The following is a 19,703-nucleotide window of genomic DNA, read 5'->3' as shown; positions in this document are numbered from 1 at the left end:
TGTTTGACGAGAAAGGAGACTGTACCAATTATCTCGTCCTCTGAAAGGTTCTGAGAAGAAGTCGACGATCATTTCCCGCAGAGGGACAAGAAACAAGAGCAAAGTCGAAAGACAACTGCTGAAAGGGAGATTGTATCAACGAGATTCGTGGCATGACATTGCTTGCCAAGATAAAGCCGACTGCACCATAGCTATGGAACATTTGCTTACTTTCATGACCAAGTCATGAAGCAATACGGCAGATTGACGGTGCGTTGGAATAATAAAAATTGGAACAATAACACTTTCATGGTCGAAATAAGAAAGGATATTATTTCCTCGTTGACAAAAGTCCCTTTCTTTGTTATCGTAAACGAATCGATGCTGCGAGCGGATATAAGATTTCTCTGTGATTTCCGCATTTCTCGTTCACTCAGCTCTGGAATATTCTACCGGAGCAAGGAACATTTTAAATTACATGAAAATATCGAACAATTGCAGTCCACAGTGTAATCAGTTGTGTCAATCCGAATATCTCGCATTACGATTGACTCATTATTATTTTGTTCGTATTCAAGTGCTATGTTATTTACATTTATTATTCCGAGTTTCTATATACCATTGCTTCAAATTTCTTATTTTCAATAAATAATTTCCGTCAAATATTTCGAATCTATTTGTAAGGTGGAATTTTTCAATTTATATCATTTTATAAGTAACAAGCAATTTCCAACGAAAATTGTTCGACATTTTTCTCAATTTCGTTACGCAGCAGGTGTTCCAATAAAATTCAAAGGCCGTTTGTTGTAGCATAGAAAATAATAATTTATTCAGCGTTCAGCGGAAATATAAACGTACAGTGTACTGCAGGGAAACATTTCTCTCGAAATGAACATAAAGTGTAGACTATACTTTAACAGCGAATGACTATCTGCGTACAATGAGGCATCGTTGGTACACGCACTTGTTTCATCCACTACGCTATCACCTTTGTCATCCTCTACACGTTATAAAACAGTAATAAGTTGTTCGTATACGTCTAGAAAAAACGTATTTCAGGAGGTTAATCGGTAAATTCTTCTAAACTTTGATCCGCGATTCTGTCCCCTAAAAAACGAAACTAGCTCGGTCTTAAGCGTTTTCGTGCTTCACACATACGAATATACAACAGATTCTACGCGCGTGCTTTCGTACTATTTTCCCCTGAATGTACAATTCACCTCGAGTTTATTTTTTCCTTTTTCCCGTCTTCTTCTTTTATCGTTAAATCCGAACCATATTGTTTCACCCAGACAGAACAAATTTGCACGCTTCTGCTTTAGATTCGCGCCTCATGTTGAGTCAAATGAATGGATCTTGCGTTTCTTCGCATTGATTACACTGTTCCCCGAGCAAATATTTCAGACTAATGCAACTCGATCGAAAGTTTTAGTGTGCACGCAAAGGTCGCCTGTATTTTCTATTGTGATAGAATATTGATTTTACTGCAATTGATTATTTTGTATCGTAGTTAATAACAATTTTCAATACAAAATTCCATCCATTCAAATATCGTGTTATTGCAATGTCTGACTTTCGATGTTTTAACGGCCCCAAATTTTATCCAAATATCGTGGTTACGGTTATTATAATTTTTTATTCATAAATATTCGAATGATACTTATTCGACAGCTTCGTGATTTACACACGAAGATCAGAAAAGGAGAGCACGATGGATTCATTTTTGTCGATTTTCTGATTTTCATTTTCATTTCCGCTTTGTCGACTGCTTTATTCTGCCACTGTTCCATAAAGAACGCAAAATATAGTTTATTACATCTTCTTTAGCGATAATAAACGTGTTCGGAAAAACAAACTGATACCTCAATGCTAAAAAGAATTTTATGGAAATATCGTTCTTTGCAATAGAACAATTTGTACGCAATAACTTTCTAAAAATATTCGCAAATATTTTTGGAACTTTATTCATGTATGATTGACGTTTCCAATTTGTCATTTCCAATTTATTCTGTTGTTTTTTGCAGATATGTACATTCTATTCATTTAACGATCATACAATAATGACCATTTCATTTGACTGAACATTTTTATCGAACGCTGTCGTTTGCAACATGCACGAAAACCTGTATACAAATCTAACTCGTGACTCGATAAACGTAACAAAGTATTCGTAGTAAGAAACGGCACTATTATGCAACATATTATAATCAATTATAAAAAAGAAAAATCATTATGCGTGCACAGATAAATCAAAAATAAAATTTATCTCTAAAAATTACAATATAATAAAATTATTCAAATACTATAAATCTCATTCAATAATATACCGATATCGATAAACGAATTACGTACAATGTTTCATAATAAAAATAAAATAATGAAACGAAGACAATTAAAAATTGATCGACATAAACTTTCCAACTATATAAAATGTACAATCTCCAATTGATCTTTACTTAATGATAAATCTTTAGAAAGCTAGGTCGCGTTAAAAGAAATAAATGTATCGCGGCTTATTGCTTCTTCGAGCTGCGTTTTCAAGTGCATCGCTACGTGTAACATCCTCTTAAATGCGACAAATCTCGTACGACTCGCACTTTCTGTGCTTCACGCTACCTATCTATGTAAATTAAAGTTTATAAAAGATCGCATAACCAACGGGGCAATTGGGTAAATCGCATTGCGTTTTACAGAATCGTTATCGCGTAATAATACTCACATTCATCTTGTACAAGTACATATACATATACATATGTGTCTAGAAATATATGCACGGTCACTTATCCACTTGCCTTCGTGCTAAATGTAGATGTCGTTTGAAAGTAAAAGAAATCGATGTGCACGTTAATAGCTTAGTAAAAATTGTATTGACCTGCTTTCGTAATATTCACTAACTTTTGCCGAAATTCTGATAATTATGTATCTAAATAATATTTAAATTGATACTTTGCAATAAAAGATGATTTACCGTTACACTGTTTATAAGTAAAAATTGAAACGATTTAATGTTCAATCTACACAATCTACATGTGGATATAAATTTCATGTACATACTACATACACTTGAGGTGTACAACTGTTGATCTTGATATTATTATAATGCATTCCAGAATAAAATACAACATATGTAGCTTTCTGATTGTGAGAGAAAGTATTCTAAAGAAAAGTAATAAATTCATACATTTGCATCAATACTTCCATACTTATTCTATTAATTACGTTTTCCTATAACGTGTGATAAAATGATGGATACTTATACAACAATGAAATCATGTACTATTTTACATAAAAACGATGTAACTTTTAACATCGATGTTTTTTCTACATCTTACTATCATAAATCATTTTCTACAATTATAATAACATCTCAAAATTTTTACCATTCGAAAATGGCAAATTTTTTATTAATTTCAACTGCTCATGGATACGTTCACACACATACGAAAGGAATTTAAATGTGCAACGAGTAAGATCAAAAGTCGGTCGAACGAAATATATGGAACGAAGGAAACTCGATAAGAAAATCGATTTCTCCGACATTTATCCAAAATCTACATCGTGCAGGAACACAAACGGATCGAGCCATGCGTATATAATAATACTAAGTCTTATGAAGCATTCCATTTACGTATTTCTATTATATCGACGACACGTTATTCTTCTCGTTATCGTTAATCTTCTCCTACGTCGTATAAAGTAATGCACTCGGGCAAACGATAAATTATCATACTTACAATAAGTCAACAGAGGAAAAAATAAAACGATTGCATAATCACACCGCGTTAAGTCTCATTTGGCCAACGAATTGCACGCTTAAAAAAAAGTCCGCTATGCATATCACCTTCCGTGTGTCGATCCTTTAAAAAGTACTGTCATTTCGATCTGTATACGTTTGTATTCTCCATCATCGTTTCATTCTATTATCCGATCGTATGATTTCCTCGATCAGACTTTTGTCATTTGAGACGTCCAAATAACTCGAAAAGATAAGCAATTCAAACATCCAGCAACATATTTTGATCGTTTGAGTGAGTTTGAACAAACTGTGATCGGTTTGAACGAGTCGATCTCACTCAAAATATATTCCAACGATCAAGTACTTGGCAACTTTCTAAAATCAAATTGTATTCAGTTTGGATTCCAAACGTTTGAACATCTCGTGTATTTAAACAATTCGACATGCCGTATGTTAAAGGAAAAATATTAATCGCAGAAATGCTAATAGTACAACGATGATATCATTACGAGATTCTTATGTATAAGTGGAAAATCATGGAATATTTCTGGAGCGAGATCCACGTGATTCAATCGTGTATCAGATCTCAGCTGAAACGCGTCTGATTCTGGCAAACGTGCCAAAAAGAACTTGACGGAACTCGAACCGTCCTTTAACTCGATCTGCCACGAGTGTCAGAAACTTTCTGCTATCCCGTTACGCTCGACATATTTGAAATCAACCGAGAACTTTACACGGATTGCTAAAAACCTGGCCTTCCACGACACCGCGCTGTCGCGAAATTCTGACACCATCGAAAAGTATACCTAAAAATCAATCGAATTTGATTTGTTTTCGTTTGTGTTGTTAAAAGAAGTTTGGAGAGGAAATTTTCAAAGGAAGCTTAATGAAGTAACATTCGAGTTACACTTTGGTGTTATCTGATAATCTGATTTCTATGTATTTAATTCTATTGCTCTATATATGTTCTATATTTTATATTCTATTTTTATGAATAAAAAAGTGAATAGAAGATATCCGAAATGAGGAGAACAGCAGCAATAAATTATGCGATTTGATATTATTTATGACGATTCGATAAAAAATTATTGGTAGCATTCAGCATTGATTTTCTATGGGTTAAGAACATTCTTCACGCAGAAATTCGTTTCATTCGCGTTTTAATTATGAACATGTTACTTTAATTGTAGAATAATGCAATATTAATAGCAACAGTGATACAATAATATCTGGATAATTAAACGATCGAAAAGATATCGTATCATGTTAATAATATTTCAAATGGATAATAATATCTTACAGTAGTGATAGTATCTTAAAAAATCGTAATGTGTCTTTTGGTGCTTCTTTGTGTAAAGTAATCTATGAAGAAAAAAATCTACTTTAATAGACCAGGCTTTTTCTGGCTCATTATTAAGTTTCAAACAACAAAAAGACTATTACATCATAATGCTAAAATAACTTCTATCCAATATACAATTTAAATTATATTTCACACATAATATAAGCTTTCAAAGACTCAACATATTAAAAGCTCATCCGACCTTTGTATAATATGTACATATTATGGTATACACATACTTAAGACAACATTTGTCGTAAGATCCTATCTAACAAAAAAATTAATTAAGAAAACACTGTTATCAAGTATTACCTGAAAAGTTCATGTTTCAACCTCTCATCTTAATTACAAACATTCTTTCGTAAACTATGTATATCCTGAATTAGACGTAAAGTATTACAATCTTCTTCCTTTTTCCTTCTTTTTGTGTATTTTTATTTTTTTTTTTTTTTTAAGATTTTAATATCTCGTCCACGGAACACAGAACATTCGTCCATTGAGAAATAACATTCATTCGTAAGCACCGAAATGAAAGTACTTTTTACGACACTGGATACGAAATGTGTGTTAAATTGATCAGCTGAACACGTATACGTAACACAAACAGCGCAACAAGTATATTATTTCGCCACTACTCTACCACGTAAATTACTTCCACCTTTACGTTATAATTACACAATATATGCAGGATAATGGGGTTATACACGCGCGGTTCCTGCGATACGCTATGTCGCCAAAAAACAACGTTCTCCTAATGCAAGGACGCGCAAGGAAGGTTTGCGACAATAACAGAGCTAAGAGCTGTTTGCCGTTTCGTTAAACACACACGACTAAAAGTCAATTGGAGAACGGAAACTAACCGCGCTAAAGGAGCTCAACGGAAGAACAGATTTCTTGTATACGGCGACGCTTCTCCCGCTTCCTATTTCATTCCGGTAATTGCTTTCCCTTCTCAGTTAAGTCTTGCTCGATCTTTGTTTAATGAAGTACTTTCGAGAATACTCGGTAAGTACAAATTTGTTTTTTTTTCTTTCTAAATAATGGAGTGAATATTGCAACGAATATCGTGTTGAGAATTTAGGAATTACTGCGGACTATTTCGTCTAGAGTATCCTGTAACAGGTTTGTCATTTGTAATTTGTAATTTTGTAATTTCCTAATTTTCTATATAAATAATTGTTTGACAAATAATAAGGTGAATTTTTTAAACGTTAATATTTTTGTCTTTAAGAATTACTATAGATCATTATTTTCTAGATTTTATACCGCAACAATTTGTTTGCTGGTACATCAAATTTTAATATCGATCCCTTTTCTAAAAATGATAATTTAAGAATTCTTGATCAAATATTACGACTGCCAAAGTTTATATGACAGACTAAGTTTATACACAAATTAATATAAAATTTCATTTATGATAAAATGAATTGCTAATAGTCTGTTACACTGATTGCTGCGTCTGTGAACAATGAAATCAAAAGAAAGAAATGTTGGATCGGTCAGAAAGTACGTATGTAACGCGTTTTACTGTTCTGTTTATTTTGTGTTTGAAGGAAGTATAATTTACTAAAACATTTCGAGCACAGACCGCGGTTTGAACGTTGCAAGCTAATGCAAATACAACTGAACGAAACATCTGGAATAGAACCTTTCACAAATGTCCCATTACAATTTGGGAAACGTAGATCGAGCTAATATTGGTTTTAATCGCTTGCAATACGAAATTCTTTTCATCTATAATTGGGTGAATAAATTGCCCATTGTTACATAGTCGTTAAACGTATTGTCCTTCCAGAAACAGTGTTCAAACGTAGAATAAACATGTAACGCATTTTGTTACTATCTTCATTTTGTATTTACCTTATATCGTATTTACTTTGAATATTTTGTACTATACTCTGAATATCTTGCACGTATTTCTGTACTATGAACACTATACGTTTTTTCGTCTTCAAATTTCCCATGAAGCCATAAAGATGTACAACCTAATCACAATCATCGACACCATGAAAAATCCAGAAAATCATACAAATCTACTCATTGCCGCGTTCCACTCCATTCGAAAGAGTTTCACAAAGTTTTCCATCCCGGAAACGTCACGTTACGCAAGAAACAGCCAATTCGAGCAAAGCCACAAATCGCGTCGGCGCTTTTTGCTCTACGGCCTCGTTGAGGGGGCCGTAAATCTAGCGAAGCCCCATTATCCGAAAACACGTAAAATAAGTCGGTCAAAATGATGCAAGAAATTAGGAGAAAAAGCTGCGACGCGCCAAATGCGGGCAGAATCGAATAAATCCGCTAGGAAAAGACATTTCACGAACTGGCTAATGCGGTTGACCGAAAAATCTGTTTATCCATCGGATCCACGATAACTCTAAATCCTTCCGGGAGAAACGGAACATTTGCTAGTCGCGATCTGTCCTTCCGCGTTAGTCGAAATGTGTGTCGAACGAGTGGCTTAACCTTAACCCAACGAAACTTTGTCGAACTCTTTCCTTCGTAGGACATGGCAAACCGTTTGGAAACACGCGATTACTCTTTGCGAATTGGCGATCTATGTACCTCTGTTCGTTGACTGATATCGTTTCATCGCTGGTTGTTATATTCGGTTATTCTTTAAGAACAAACGACCGTTACTGTGATTTAGGAAAAGATCGTTTCGTACTTTTTCCTGTGATTGATAGAAACACGAAGGTAATTTGTAATAGTTCGTAATGTTTTGATTTGGTCGATTGGAAGACTGTGACTATTGGAGGCTATATATTGGACATTTTAATGTAGTGAAATTGAGCTTGGATTAAGATGTAAAGTTAAAACGTTTGTAACAATATCAACTGATAAATGTTTCTTAGAATACCGCTTGACATTAACAGAATTAGAGTTGATATTGTATTTCGTTTTGATTTTGTTGAATTGTAATATGAAGAAGTATGGTAAGTCACGCGTTGTTTGCCGTTAAGAGTGAGCAATTTTCTTCATTTAATTCATTAATTTAATATGTTGCATCGTAATCCGACGTGTTTTTATTTGCTTTTAAAATTAAATATGTATCTTTGCTAGCGATTTGAACTTTCCGAGATATCGATTGTTATAATATTAGCTATACCGTTGGCTTTTTACAGAACCCCAAACTTTAACCACCAAACGACGTCAATAGCACGAAATCAATAAAAAAGAATTTATTGTGTTTCTCGCCTGTGATCTTTATATGGGAAATACACAAAATTATATCATTCTGCTCCAACTTCATTTGACAACGGTAAGATTATCAAAATATGAAAATACATTCAAATTTTTCATTGAAAAAATCTTCCATTGAAACATAAAGTTCATACATGCGCGATTTGTGCCAAGAAATGTTTTAGTAGTCTGATACATTTCCTATTTTTTGATATTTTCCGAAGCCCTATAATTTCACGACAGTTCGTTTCAAATTATTTCATAATTTCAATAAATCATAACATCAAATAAAATCTCTAATAATGATAAATTGACAAAAATTGTTTCAGTGTTTTGTTTGCGAGAGAATGGAATTCTGCGCAGGTTCTCGCGAAACAGCGGGAAATCTGTTCTTCAGTTAAAACACGTAAGAAACAGTGTGGAAAAGATTGAATTTAGCTATGACGCTACGAAACGTCGCGGTGAAATCTCGCCGAGATTCGGGAAAACGACGACGACGACATTTAGAAGCTACGGTTTTAACTATACAGTACAATAAAATACGAGGCGTGGGGTTTCTGGTTTTGGAACGAAGCGATTAATACCTGAACATTCCTCACATTTCGCTGCGGCTTGTATCTGTAGGAGGAAAAGTTAAGCAGATTATTATTTCGTCGAGCGCGTTTGCAATTTAAAATGAACGTAATTTTAGTATGTAACTTCGATTAATTAACAACTGTCATTCAAACTTTCATTACATTTGTTATAGATATTTGTTATAGAAACTACCTTTCACGCTTGAACAAACTTCTAGCGATCGTTAATTAGATCGTATTAATTTTTTCATTCACATACAATTTTACACAGATTATCGAATAAATTTAAAGAATATATTAATATTGTCGTAAAAGTAATTTGAAGATCAAATATCGACATCTTAAATGCGCAGTACAAGATGTTAACATATCTCAATCCGAATAATAAAGTCCTTTCTTACATCTAACACACAAAACGCTATTATAATACCAACAAGTTAAGATGAAGTCGAGAAGATGAAGAAACAGAAAAGGACAGGAAATTCAATTCTAGGATTACCAAAAGAGGTAGAAAGAACCTTTCTACGTCCCTTAATGAACATTTTATTCCAATTAAATCCTTCACTCACCTCAGCATCAGTTTGTCGTTTCTCCAAAGAACGCGAGTCAGCGTCCAGCAATTCTCCAAGTTGTTCAACGCCAAAATCTACTTTCTCGGCAAGAACACTACCCTCCAGCGTCAGTCTGTCGAGATTCTTCTTCTTATCCAACAATTTCGTATCCTGAGCCGCAGGACTCCCCGCGGTACCATTCTCGTCAGGATCTTTCGTACCGATCACGGTGAAACCACCTTGAAATTTCACCGACTTCTTTCTCCTAACTGTTCCAGAATGCGCACATGAATCACCGATGGACTTCGGTGACAAGTGTATCTGCTTCATCATCTCCACATAATCATCTTCTGTATTCGCAATACGAGCATTTAATCGACTCGAGTTCTCTGTTTCAAACTTTTCTACGATCGCAGCACACTTTCCTTCTTTCCTCGCTGAACCGATCGATCTTTCGACATCTTGGTCCGCTATTAGCCCACGATAATCATCCTTTTTCATCGTGTCCAACGACTTAGAATTATCCTTTTTCTGCGCTTCGAAGAACTTTGCCTCGATGGCCCTCGCTTCCAGTCCCCTACAGATGCTGATCACCGATTGGTGTTCGGGCATCGGGTCCTTATCTACTCTATCGTTAGTTTTAGAATCATCGTCGGTCGTCGCCTCGCGTTGAATCTCGTAGTACTTAATGAAGCTCCTAACTCTACCAGGGGTTATCGTTACAGTGTCGCGGGATTGGTCATCACTTACAGCTACGGGTGTTACGGCCCTGTTATTGTCATTATTATTACAATGGGGTCGAGAAATCCTCCTAGCTATGGCACTCTTGTCGCCGCTACTCATACTCTTGCTTAACTCTAACTGTCGCGCGTACGCGCCACGATTATGCGACTCGTCAGTCTTTGCGCTGCAGCCTACCATCTGCAGACATTCCACGGAGCTTGCTCCTCCTCTTCCTGCTTCGTCGTCGGACACTCTTCTAACAGTATCGTTTTTGGTCGGTTCGACGAGAACTTCGTTCATGTTCCTCGATAATTCCGAGTAATTCTCGTTCGTGGTTCTTTCGACTCTGTTTATTCTATTCACAGTATTGGTCACAAAGCTGATATCATCTTGAAAATCTTCAGACCTCTCCTGTGATTCGATATCTTTATTCCGGTCATCTGGAATATAGTTACTCGTCGTCAGAGAAGCAGCATACTGCCACTGCTTAACCGTTCTTCCGACTCTGTTTACATCTATTTCTCGAGACTCTTCTTTACGATCTGCTAAAATCTCGCTGCTCTCTGTCGGTTTCACGGATTCTGTACTATTCGCAGTATTATTTTGGGATCCTTCAGACCGTTTTTGTGAATCGTTACTCTTGTTCCGGTCATCTTGAACTTTCCTCGTCGTCAAAGAGACAGCATACTGCCACTGCTTAACCGAAGAAGTGGCTGCTTCGAGATTCATCGACTCGTCGCTCGTTTCCTTGGTCTCAACAGAAGAATTACCGTTACAATCTTTCAAACGCTGTGTACGGCTATCTGACATAGATTCGATTCTCTCCTTATCGTTCTCTTGCCGAGAAGAAGTTTTTACTCGCGGATGACTTTCAGCGGCACTTCTCTTCTCGTCGTTCACCGGTTTCAATTTAATGTTACTGAAATTGCAGAGCAATTCGTTCAATACATCGCACTTCGCCTCACCGGTGGTTTTCTTGCTCGTTTCGACAATCTTCTTAACCGTTGTCGGCTTTGGTAAAGTGGTTTCTATCCTTTCCAACGGCGCTTTAGACTCTTGTAAAATTTTCTGGATCTCTGAATCCATTTTTATCGACTCGTTTAATCGGTTTGCCAATTTCTTTCCTTCTTCATCTTTCGAAATCGATACTTCGCTCTTCGCTAGTGATTTTGGGAGAACAGCAATGATTTCACAGCTCGTCCATATCTGATCTGTATCCTCCGACAACATATTTACCAGAAAAGAGTTTCGTTGAATATTAACCGGGTTAGTGATCCCTTTCCTTTTTTCGAATGATTCGTTACCTACAAAATTATCTTGTAATTTTTTATTACTTTGGCTAACTGGAATATCCTTCGTCTCCTGTCTCGTGTCGCCTTTAGTAATTAAGCCCTTGAAATTTCTCTCGCTCTCACCTAAAGAAATATCGCCAGTGTCCAAATTATCGTCTTGCACATCAGAATCTTCACTGTCGTCCGCAAAGTCATTCGACGTGAAATCACAACGATTTATTATATTTCGAAGCGATTCGTTTACGAAAATCTTTCTTCTGTACTCCCCCGTGGATTTATCGACTGAATCCGTTTGTAATTGCTGTTTGTCAATTTCCATATCCTCTTCAGCTGACGACACTTCCTCGCTAATATCAGTCTCTGTTCTATTTGATAATAAATGTTTTTTCAAAACGTTATTCTCTACTTTGTCTTTTATTATTTGCTGATCAAAGACTTTTGTCTCGCTTATTGTCGATTGTTCTTCATTAATTTCAGTCCTTAGATACTTGTCTCTACGAATTATCGAATCTTCCTGAACAAAATTGACGTTTATCTCATTTCTTATTAATTCCAAATTCCAATCAAAGTTATTCGCAATCGCATTGGTACCGACAGAAATGATTTCTTCGCGTTTTACATTGATGTTTTCATTTTCAGAAGCTTCACTCGTCAAATCCTTTTCATCGTGATACTTTTTATTGTCTCCCACGTTATTTGCAGCAGTGTAGTTATTTGAAGCCCGCGCAAAATCGTTGTCCTCGGGCGGCCTTTCCGAACAATCGTCTCTAACCTCAGCCAACACAAAACGGCATTCCGCTTTCAACTTGATTAAACTCGACTCCGCTTCGCTGACGTCCGCGACTTTTAGTTTTCCCTCGGAACAAAGGGAATCGGCATGCGAATCGTGCCCGATCGAAGCGCCGATCGGATCGTTGGAAATACCACGATCGTCCTGACCGAAAGATCCCTTATCGATCGCCCTTACAAAATTCGTGGCATCGTCCACGGAATACCACCGATCCAAACTGTCCCCTGTTCTCAAAATGGAACTAAAAGGTACGTCACCGAACTCGTCATGATCCTCCTGGAAATCTTGTACCTGGCCAAAAGCCTTATTCATGTCCGTGCACTCCATATCGTCCGTGACCTCAGTCAATTTCACGGAAGAACCACGATTCCAGCTGACCTCCTGCTCATCTGTCAGGGGATCGATATTTTGCAAACTGTCGCACGTGGTCTCGCCATCGTTGTTCAATTCGTGATCTGAAGTCGACGAGCTAGGTGACTCGATCACGAACCTCACTTTGGTCAACCGAGGTACCGTTGGTTCCTCTTCAAAGCTGTCGTAACACATCGGGCCAGCCGATCGTCGGACATTTACCTTGTTACTTCTATCGATGTAATCTTCGAAAATAAAACGACTCGGTACGTCGAAATTCTCGATCAAACGATCGGCGAATGTAGCGGTCCATGTGTCCAAACATTTCTCGAATGGAAGGTTAGTGGTGGTCACACGGAAACACAAGTCGTCCTCCTCGTCGTCTAACGATTTCTCGAAGAATTCGCGAAAGGAGTTGCGAAGGGAGTTGCGAAAGGAATCGTGAAAGGAGCTGTCGAAATTCGCAGAAGGCTCGTCATTAAAATCGTCTTCACGCTGCAGCGTGTTGGACATCACATTTTGAAAATCGTTCAAAGTGAAGAACAGCGGCGGGTACTTGTTGGTCTCCTTCCTAGTGAAAGTCTCGAATACAAACGGACGTTTGTGCGGCGACTTTGTCTCACTGCTTGAACCGCACTTGTCGTCTTTCTCGTTTTCATCTTTACTCGCTTTCTCGATCCGTACCGAGTCAGCATCCTCGAACTGCAAAGACGACGGCTGAGAAGTTTCCCCCGTCTCGTTCGAACTTAGACTATTTAGCGTTTCTTCCGCATCGCCTACTGTCTGCGAGTTCGACGTCCTTTCTTCTGCCTGATCTTTGTCGACGTGAGATTTGATCCTTCGGACTGCTCGCGGCGGAGGCGGCGGAGGCGGTGGCGCCAAACGCTTTTTGTCTGGTTTCCTGAGTCGAGTCGGTGACGTTCCTTTCGGAGATTTTGCAATTACCGCGAGCTTCGCTTTGCGCTTCTTCCGTCTCGGTGGGACTGGCGGTGTACTGCTGACAGATTCTGTACCTGGAACAACGATTGATCGGACGTTGGTGTGCATGACACTGGCAAATGTCAATGATGCTTGGCTCTATCGTTCCTCACTGACGTGTATGGTCACTTGTGTCAGTCTGAAGCTTTGATTTCGTCGCACAATTTGCCAAACTTATCAAAGATAAGGTAAACTGTTCACTTGGTATATACTATAATACAGAGACCACGTGTCAGTTTGGGAACAAAAGAGAGTTTATGGTAATGATTCATGGGATTCGCATTCGCGCATGGTAGAGATTGGTCGAAGCACAATTCGTTGATATTTAGGGAGAAATTTTGGAGTACGGAAACGCGTGGCTAACTACGGTGTTAGACCGTCCGAGGGATACTAAAGCTGATTCCCTACAAATGACAGAGCATTCTCTACCCCTCTCTCTACCGCGAAGTCAATAACAGTGATTCACTAATGCTGCCAAGTTTAAGTTTCCTATTGAATGAAAGAAGACCCTAATAAGACGACAGGCGAAATTCTAAAATCGATCTCAAACCCGGATGTGACAGAGCTAGCCAGGTACTGAGTTTGCTTTTGGTAAGAGAGCCTTTTCATTGTCGATATATCAGTAGATTGATATATCTGTTAATTATTCTAATCCTTTTATAAAATACGTTTTTCTTTCCGGCATTAAATTCTAATTTTTGTTTGTACATAGAAAGCATCGAGTTTAAATGTACAGATAAGATGTAGATTCGAAGTTAAATTTGCATGACATATATCTTCGTAAGATCTTTTCTATATCCAAACATTCTTTTTATTTAAAGCATTCAGAAATTCGAACGGATGGAATTGAACTTCATGTTGTAGATAATCTTCAAAAATTGAATTAAAATGTATTCGATGAACCACGTGGAATAAACTGAAGAAAGTTGCAAATTATTAAATTTTTATTGACAAAAGACTACTGCCTAATATGAACTTCCCTTGACAACTAAAGGACAGAACTGACGTGACGGTTCGTATTAAACGCGCAAATAGAAAAAAGCAGCAAATAGTGCCGCCTCGAACTCTGAGCAAGGCTTCGTCCGCTAAACGGATAAAAACAATTCGATTAGGTTACGTGGTGGATGCTGCTAAGTTCGACATAATGGACATAATGACCTTAATGGTGTTTGCTATACGATTTTGCAAGTATAAGCGCCCACTAGCTTGATTGGAAAATCGAAATTTAAAGACCAAGGGAACGATTGAAGAAAATTACAAATACCTTTTAAACATTCAGTATGCAAGACTACGTAAAAGGAAATTAAATACTGTTTAGTATTTAATATTTCTTTTAGAAAATTTCAATCCCTACATTTTAATTCGAATACTAATGGTATTTTTATGTTACATCGATGAAGTATTGATTACAGTTATACGTAATAAATAATGTTTTTTTCTTATAGATAATAAATTATACATTTAAAAATACACATATGCATATATATGTTTACGAATTTATGTAACAATATGTAAACATAAATTGGTCTCGAAAGTATTTATTTATCCTCTATTTTACACTTCTTTATCTTTTATAATTTAGAAGGCAAGAGATTCATAAGTTGCACTTTACGCTGTATTATCCAAGTTGTAATAAAATATAATTTGTTATTTTAATAGTATTCTCAACTAAAACTTTCGATATAATACGTATCAGAACAGCACACGAAAATCAAAATGCATATAAATTGTTTCACTGCAATTAAGTACCCATTGAGTGCACAGTAACAAAAGTAGCATGCGTGTTAGGTAAAAATGGGTTTGTAGAGTAAGTACTAACTTTCTTTATCGACGATTAAATAAAAACTTGGCGACTCGTCCTGCTGACGTCGAAGTCCTCTATACTGAGCAGCATACTTGCGGACTTAAGTGCATCATTATCGACAAGATCGGCCATGTATAGGCTGTTTGCATTGTGATTACCCATTGCGCTCGATGCGGCACTGCTGTACGCGCTTGAGGTGTTTTGCACAGATGCAACGTCGGTGGTCCTTTGAACGAGCCATTTGTTTGTCATGCTCGACGTATCTGCTTCCGAGGACACGTCGAATCTGATGTCACTGAAATCAATGAAAGCGTACTTATAAAGTTTGCTTGAAAAATCAATATACACACTGTTCAATCAGACACTGAAAAGCCATTCTATCGTATACATTGAGTTTCTCCCCGTGTTCAACTTACTAATTTAATTAACTCTTATATTAATATATACCGATTAAATAAAACGCATGTAATTGTTTAATATTTGTCTTAATACATATTTTTCAAATATATGCACATTTGCAGCATTATTATATATTTTATTATATGAATATTCTGTTTGCACAAAATAACGCGTTTAATTTCTTTTTTAATTTTCTAGGCTATCCTCGTTTATGTTTTCCAGAAACGACAAAATGTGGTTGGTTGAGAAATTCCAACGCGTACCGCATTACATTCTCTGCTATATCATATGCTGTAATATTTTTCCAGAGTTTAGAGCATGATATCTAGAGAATTTCAAATTTCAAAGATAACCTACATACCAAGAATAATCAACAGTCCGTTTATAATATACCGTATGTGTTTAAAACTATTAAGTACAGACCCAAAATTTTGCTTCCATTCTCGTTAAAATTAAGTACATAGCGAAACAGAGCACTGGGATCTTTCACTTGATTACTTTACTTGAAACGAATTAAAAATAATGTAACAAATTCACAATATAAAGTTCTACATCACCCAGTCGCAATGAAAGAATCAACCTCTTCAACTGAAAATTCTTCCACGTAAACAAGAAAATTTATTTTCATTTCAGACGCAACTGCTCCCTCACTTAGCTAATATTAAAATTAAATTTAATTAAAAAAACGTAAAAGATGAAGTAAAATTCAAGGAAAGGAACATCTTCATACTCACTCCAAATAGTTATTTTCCGCAGGTTGTTCGTGATTCTTTCTGGAGGTTGCGTTTTTACGGGAAGTAGGTTGAGAGAGGACCAGCTCGATCGTATCGGACGAGCTCTGCAGCATCTTCAGAGCGTCTTCATACCGCAAATGCAATAAATTCTGCCCGTTTATCGCTACGATGCGATCGCCTGCGATCAATAAGTTTTTCCGAATTAAGGCAGCTCCGGTAAAGAATGGCGCTTCAATCTTACCTTTGTTCACGTTTCCGGCCATATCGGCCGATCCTCCTACCGACACCGCTTGGACATAGACGCCACCATCGTTACCCTCTGTCACTTGCAACCCTATGCTGCCACCATGGCCCCTTTCCAACTTAATCGTCTGCAGGATTCGTTCCTCGGCAAACGACAACTCTTCAAGACGCGCTGCTAAGGAAGCGGACATCGACTCGTCTTCCGGCACACGGAACGTCTCGTCATCTGTACGGATGTCAGCGTCTGTTGGAAATAGAAATCATACAAAATTTAAATTTACAAATCATATAATCCTTGCATGATGATGAAATGCATCATGTTCGAAGAGATATTTTTATATTGAAATTAATATGTTTGCAGAATTCCGTAATTTCTTGAGATATAGGATTAAGAAGATAAAATATCTTATGTTGTATATGTTATCTGATTTAGTGAATTACATAACGCGATTGATTTCAAGAAATGCAATTAAATATAGGAATAATATATAGTACGATGATGATACAATATGTATCGATAACATAGCGTTGTATTAAAAATTTGTTAATTGTTGTATACGTTTAAATATAGGTTCGAATGATAATTGTTAACACTTGAAAAACCTAGTCGAAGTAGAAATGTTACTAACTGAGCACATATGCTTCCGGTAGAGGAGATTCCGTTGATCGTGCGGACAATGACTGAATCGAAGACTCCGTGTCTGATTTTAATGATAGCGACTCCATGTCGTCGGTAAGGGCGGTGTCTTTCTGCACGAGGCTGCTATAGATCGCTCGTGTTCCCATTTTTACCCCTAGACGACGTGGCAAACTCGGCGTCCGATAACCTCCCGATTGTCTGGATGTTCCGTAATTCGGTAAACTTGAAGTCTTCATCTAAAACAGATATAAAGGCATTTCGATTCCGATATTGATTAATTTTCATAAAAAAAGCTAAGTTACATTGGAAATACACGAAACAAAATATATTGAACTTTTCTATCATTCTTGGAAGTAAATACTAGTCAATTAGAAACACTCCCATTAAAGGTATTATATATACCAATATTAAAGCATCTTCTACTGATTATACGAAACATAATAATTGTTACAGATCATAAGATAAACGATTAATAGTCAGAATTTTATATTTATGCAAGACGACGACCTAAAACAAGTAGCAAAAATTATCAAAACCAATTTGTTAGAGTTAAAGAAAAAATTAATTAATATATATTGACTCTTGATAAATATTTGGTTTAAAAAGGACGTTAAAAAATTTTTCGGTCAATTAAATAGTCCACAAATTTATCAAAAGTGAATATGATTCGTGAAATTATCCGTAATAGAATATGCATGGAATTAAATAGCAATAGATAGAAAATCTAATAAAACAAATACCAAATTAACCAGAACAATAATTGAGAAACGTAGAGGATAACGTAGATGAGAATAGTATTGAAATTTTTCGTACCAAATCGAAGATTTTTATTATAATGTCAAATTTATTATAGTCGAAGCTTTAGAACGATACAATAGTTCATAAAAATGTTATTTATTTGCTAATAATTTCCTAGATTTTCTTCATTTTTACAAGTTCGTTATTACTTATAAGAGGGTTTCATTTGTCACTTATTGCATATATTTTCAATATTTTATTATATATATATGAAAGCCTTTATTAATTTTCTAATTTTCACAGCACTGACCGATTTAAAAAAAGTATGTACTTTAATATTTCAATCTCTTAGCTTCAAAGATATAAGACTATTACAAAGAAATAATAAATCCAGGAAGTTGCACTTTTATTCCGATAAAAGTCATCCAATGAAATTCATGAATGTTATAAACGTAATATTCATAAGAAAATTTCTAATGAAAAATTCATGAACAGAAATTAAGTTCTAGGAACTAGCATTTGCAATATCAGTGTTTTACACTCGATATATCCTTTGTTAAAAGAGGAAAGATTATACGAGGAAACATAAAAGTCAACCTTTTCCATATTATAACAAAAATAATAGAAAGTCGATCTACCTTGTGTAACGATTTCTTCACGTCCGACACGTCCCATACCTCATCCGGAACAGGAAACTCGTTCTTCCTTGAGACTCCAACTTTGTTGATCGCAGCATACAATACTTCAGGATTATCCGGTTTCTCTAATTGATCTACGTCGTTCGATGACATGATCTTAGGAAGCGAATAGCCACATTCAGTTTCAGTTTCCAGTTCTATTCGCGGACGATTGTAGATCTTCCCGTCGTTTTTCATTTCCTTTACTTCTAGCGAGAACGGCTCGTTGGGACTCGTCAGGCTTCTTTCTGACTCGTCTTCCGTATCACGGGACTCTCCTTCTGGTTCCAACCGCACGTTCACTTGCGCGTAAAGCGCATCTTCTTCAGACGAGTAGAAACCGGGTTCGCGAAGAGTATCTTTCGTCTTTGGCACCGCGATATCTTTCTGTGGATTCTCATTCTCTTTGTTCTGGTATTCCTCCAGCTGCATCGAATAATTCGACCTCAGCTGCGCATTCTTCACGGTGTTCGCTATGGCTATTTTCGTTTTACTATCGTGAGACTTTGACTTTGATGGCGAGGCCTTTGCTTCGATTGTCGTAGGAACACCGAATTCTGAAAAATATTTCATACTCTATGTTACACTGATCATTTTGAAGCAGACATTGAAATGAAAATAGTTCTTTCTTTTTTAATTGGAGCAGCTTTTGTTAAATAACAAACATATCTGTATCAACTGTATCAAGTGTAAGTTATTCGCAATTCGTGATACTTACAAGAAGTAGAATTTTGTTTAAAAGATGTTGTTGTAAAATCGACGTAAAATTGAAGTGTTAGAAGCATACATACATTTTATACACGAGTTATTATTTGTTTCCTTTTATTTAAATATTTTAACGCAACTTTTTCATTCAATTTTAATGCATGCTTGTAAGTTAGCAAAATTGTCACAAAAGAGGTTTAATTAGCAACTAAGAATGTATTTACTCTTCTTTAGAACAATATAATCCACCGATTAGTATTTCAGTT

General features: G+C 36.3%; 2 protein-coding genes across 12 annotated transcripts in view; both read right to left on the bottom strand.

Annotated features, from left to right (window-relative positions):
• Window positions 1-1,981: 1,981 nt before the first annotated feature.
• On the bottom strand, window positions 1,982-13,566 carry LOC138181480 (dentin sialophosphoprotein-like). Its single transcript, XM_069116299.1, has 3 exons — window positions 9,382-13,566; window positions 8,822-8,855; window positions 1,982-4,521 (listed from the first exon to the last, which is right to left on the bottom strand). The coding sequence occupies exons 1-3, from the start codon at window positions 13,564-13,566 to the stop codon at window positions 4,433-4,435; spliced, it is 4,308 nt and encodes a 1,435-aa protein (XP_068972400.1). The 3' UTR covers window positions 1,982-4,432.
• Window positions 13,404-19,703, bottom strand: part of LOC138181414 (tyrosine-protein phosphatase non-receptor type 13) — a 149,921-nt gene continuing 143,621 nt past the window's right edge. For 3 of the 11 annotated variants that reach the window (XM_069116171.1, XM_069116172.1, XM_069116173.1), the window contains exons 14-18: window positions 18,694-19,289; window positions 17,307-17,553; window positions 16,676-16,921; window positions 16,435-16,612; window positions 15,150-15,596 (exon numbers count right to left, since the gene is read on the bottom strand). In XM_069116171.1, coding sequence (XP_068972272.1) covers window positions 15,332-15,596; window positions 16,435-16,612; window positions 16,676-16,921; window positions 17,307-17,553; window positions 18,694-19,289 — 1,532 coding nt within the window. In that variant the 3' untranslated portion in view covers window positions 15,150-15,331. Of the gene's footprint in view, window positions 13,533-15,149; window positions 15,597-15,635; window positions 16,356-16,434; window positions 16,613-16,675; window positions 16,922-17,271; window positions 17,554-18,693; window positions 19,290-19,703 lie in introns of those variants that run through there. The other 8 variants (XM_069116174.1, XR_011173511.1, XR_011173510.1 and 5 more) reach the window with 8 other exon arrangements.

This window comes from Bombus flavifrons, chromosome 7 (assembly GCF_040668555.2).
Source record: "Bombus flavifrons isolate JBK064 chromosome 7, iyBomFlav1_principal, whole genome shotgun sequence".
In the NCBI taxonomy this organism is placed as follows: Eukaryota; Metazoa; Arthropoda; class Insecta; order Hymenoptera; family Apidae; genus Bombus; species Bombus flavifrons.
The sequence above is the reverse complement of the archived record's forward strand: the minus strand, read 5'-3'. Positions and strand labels throughout refer to the sequence as shown.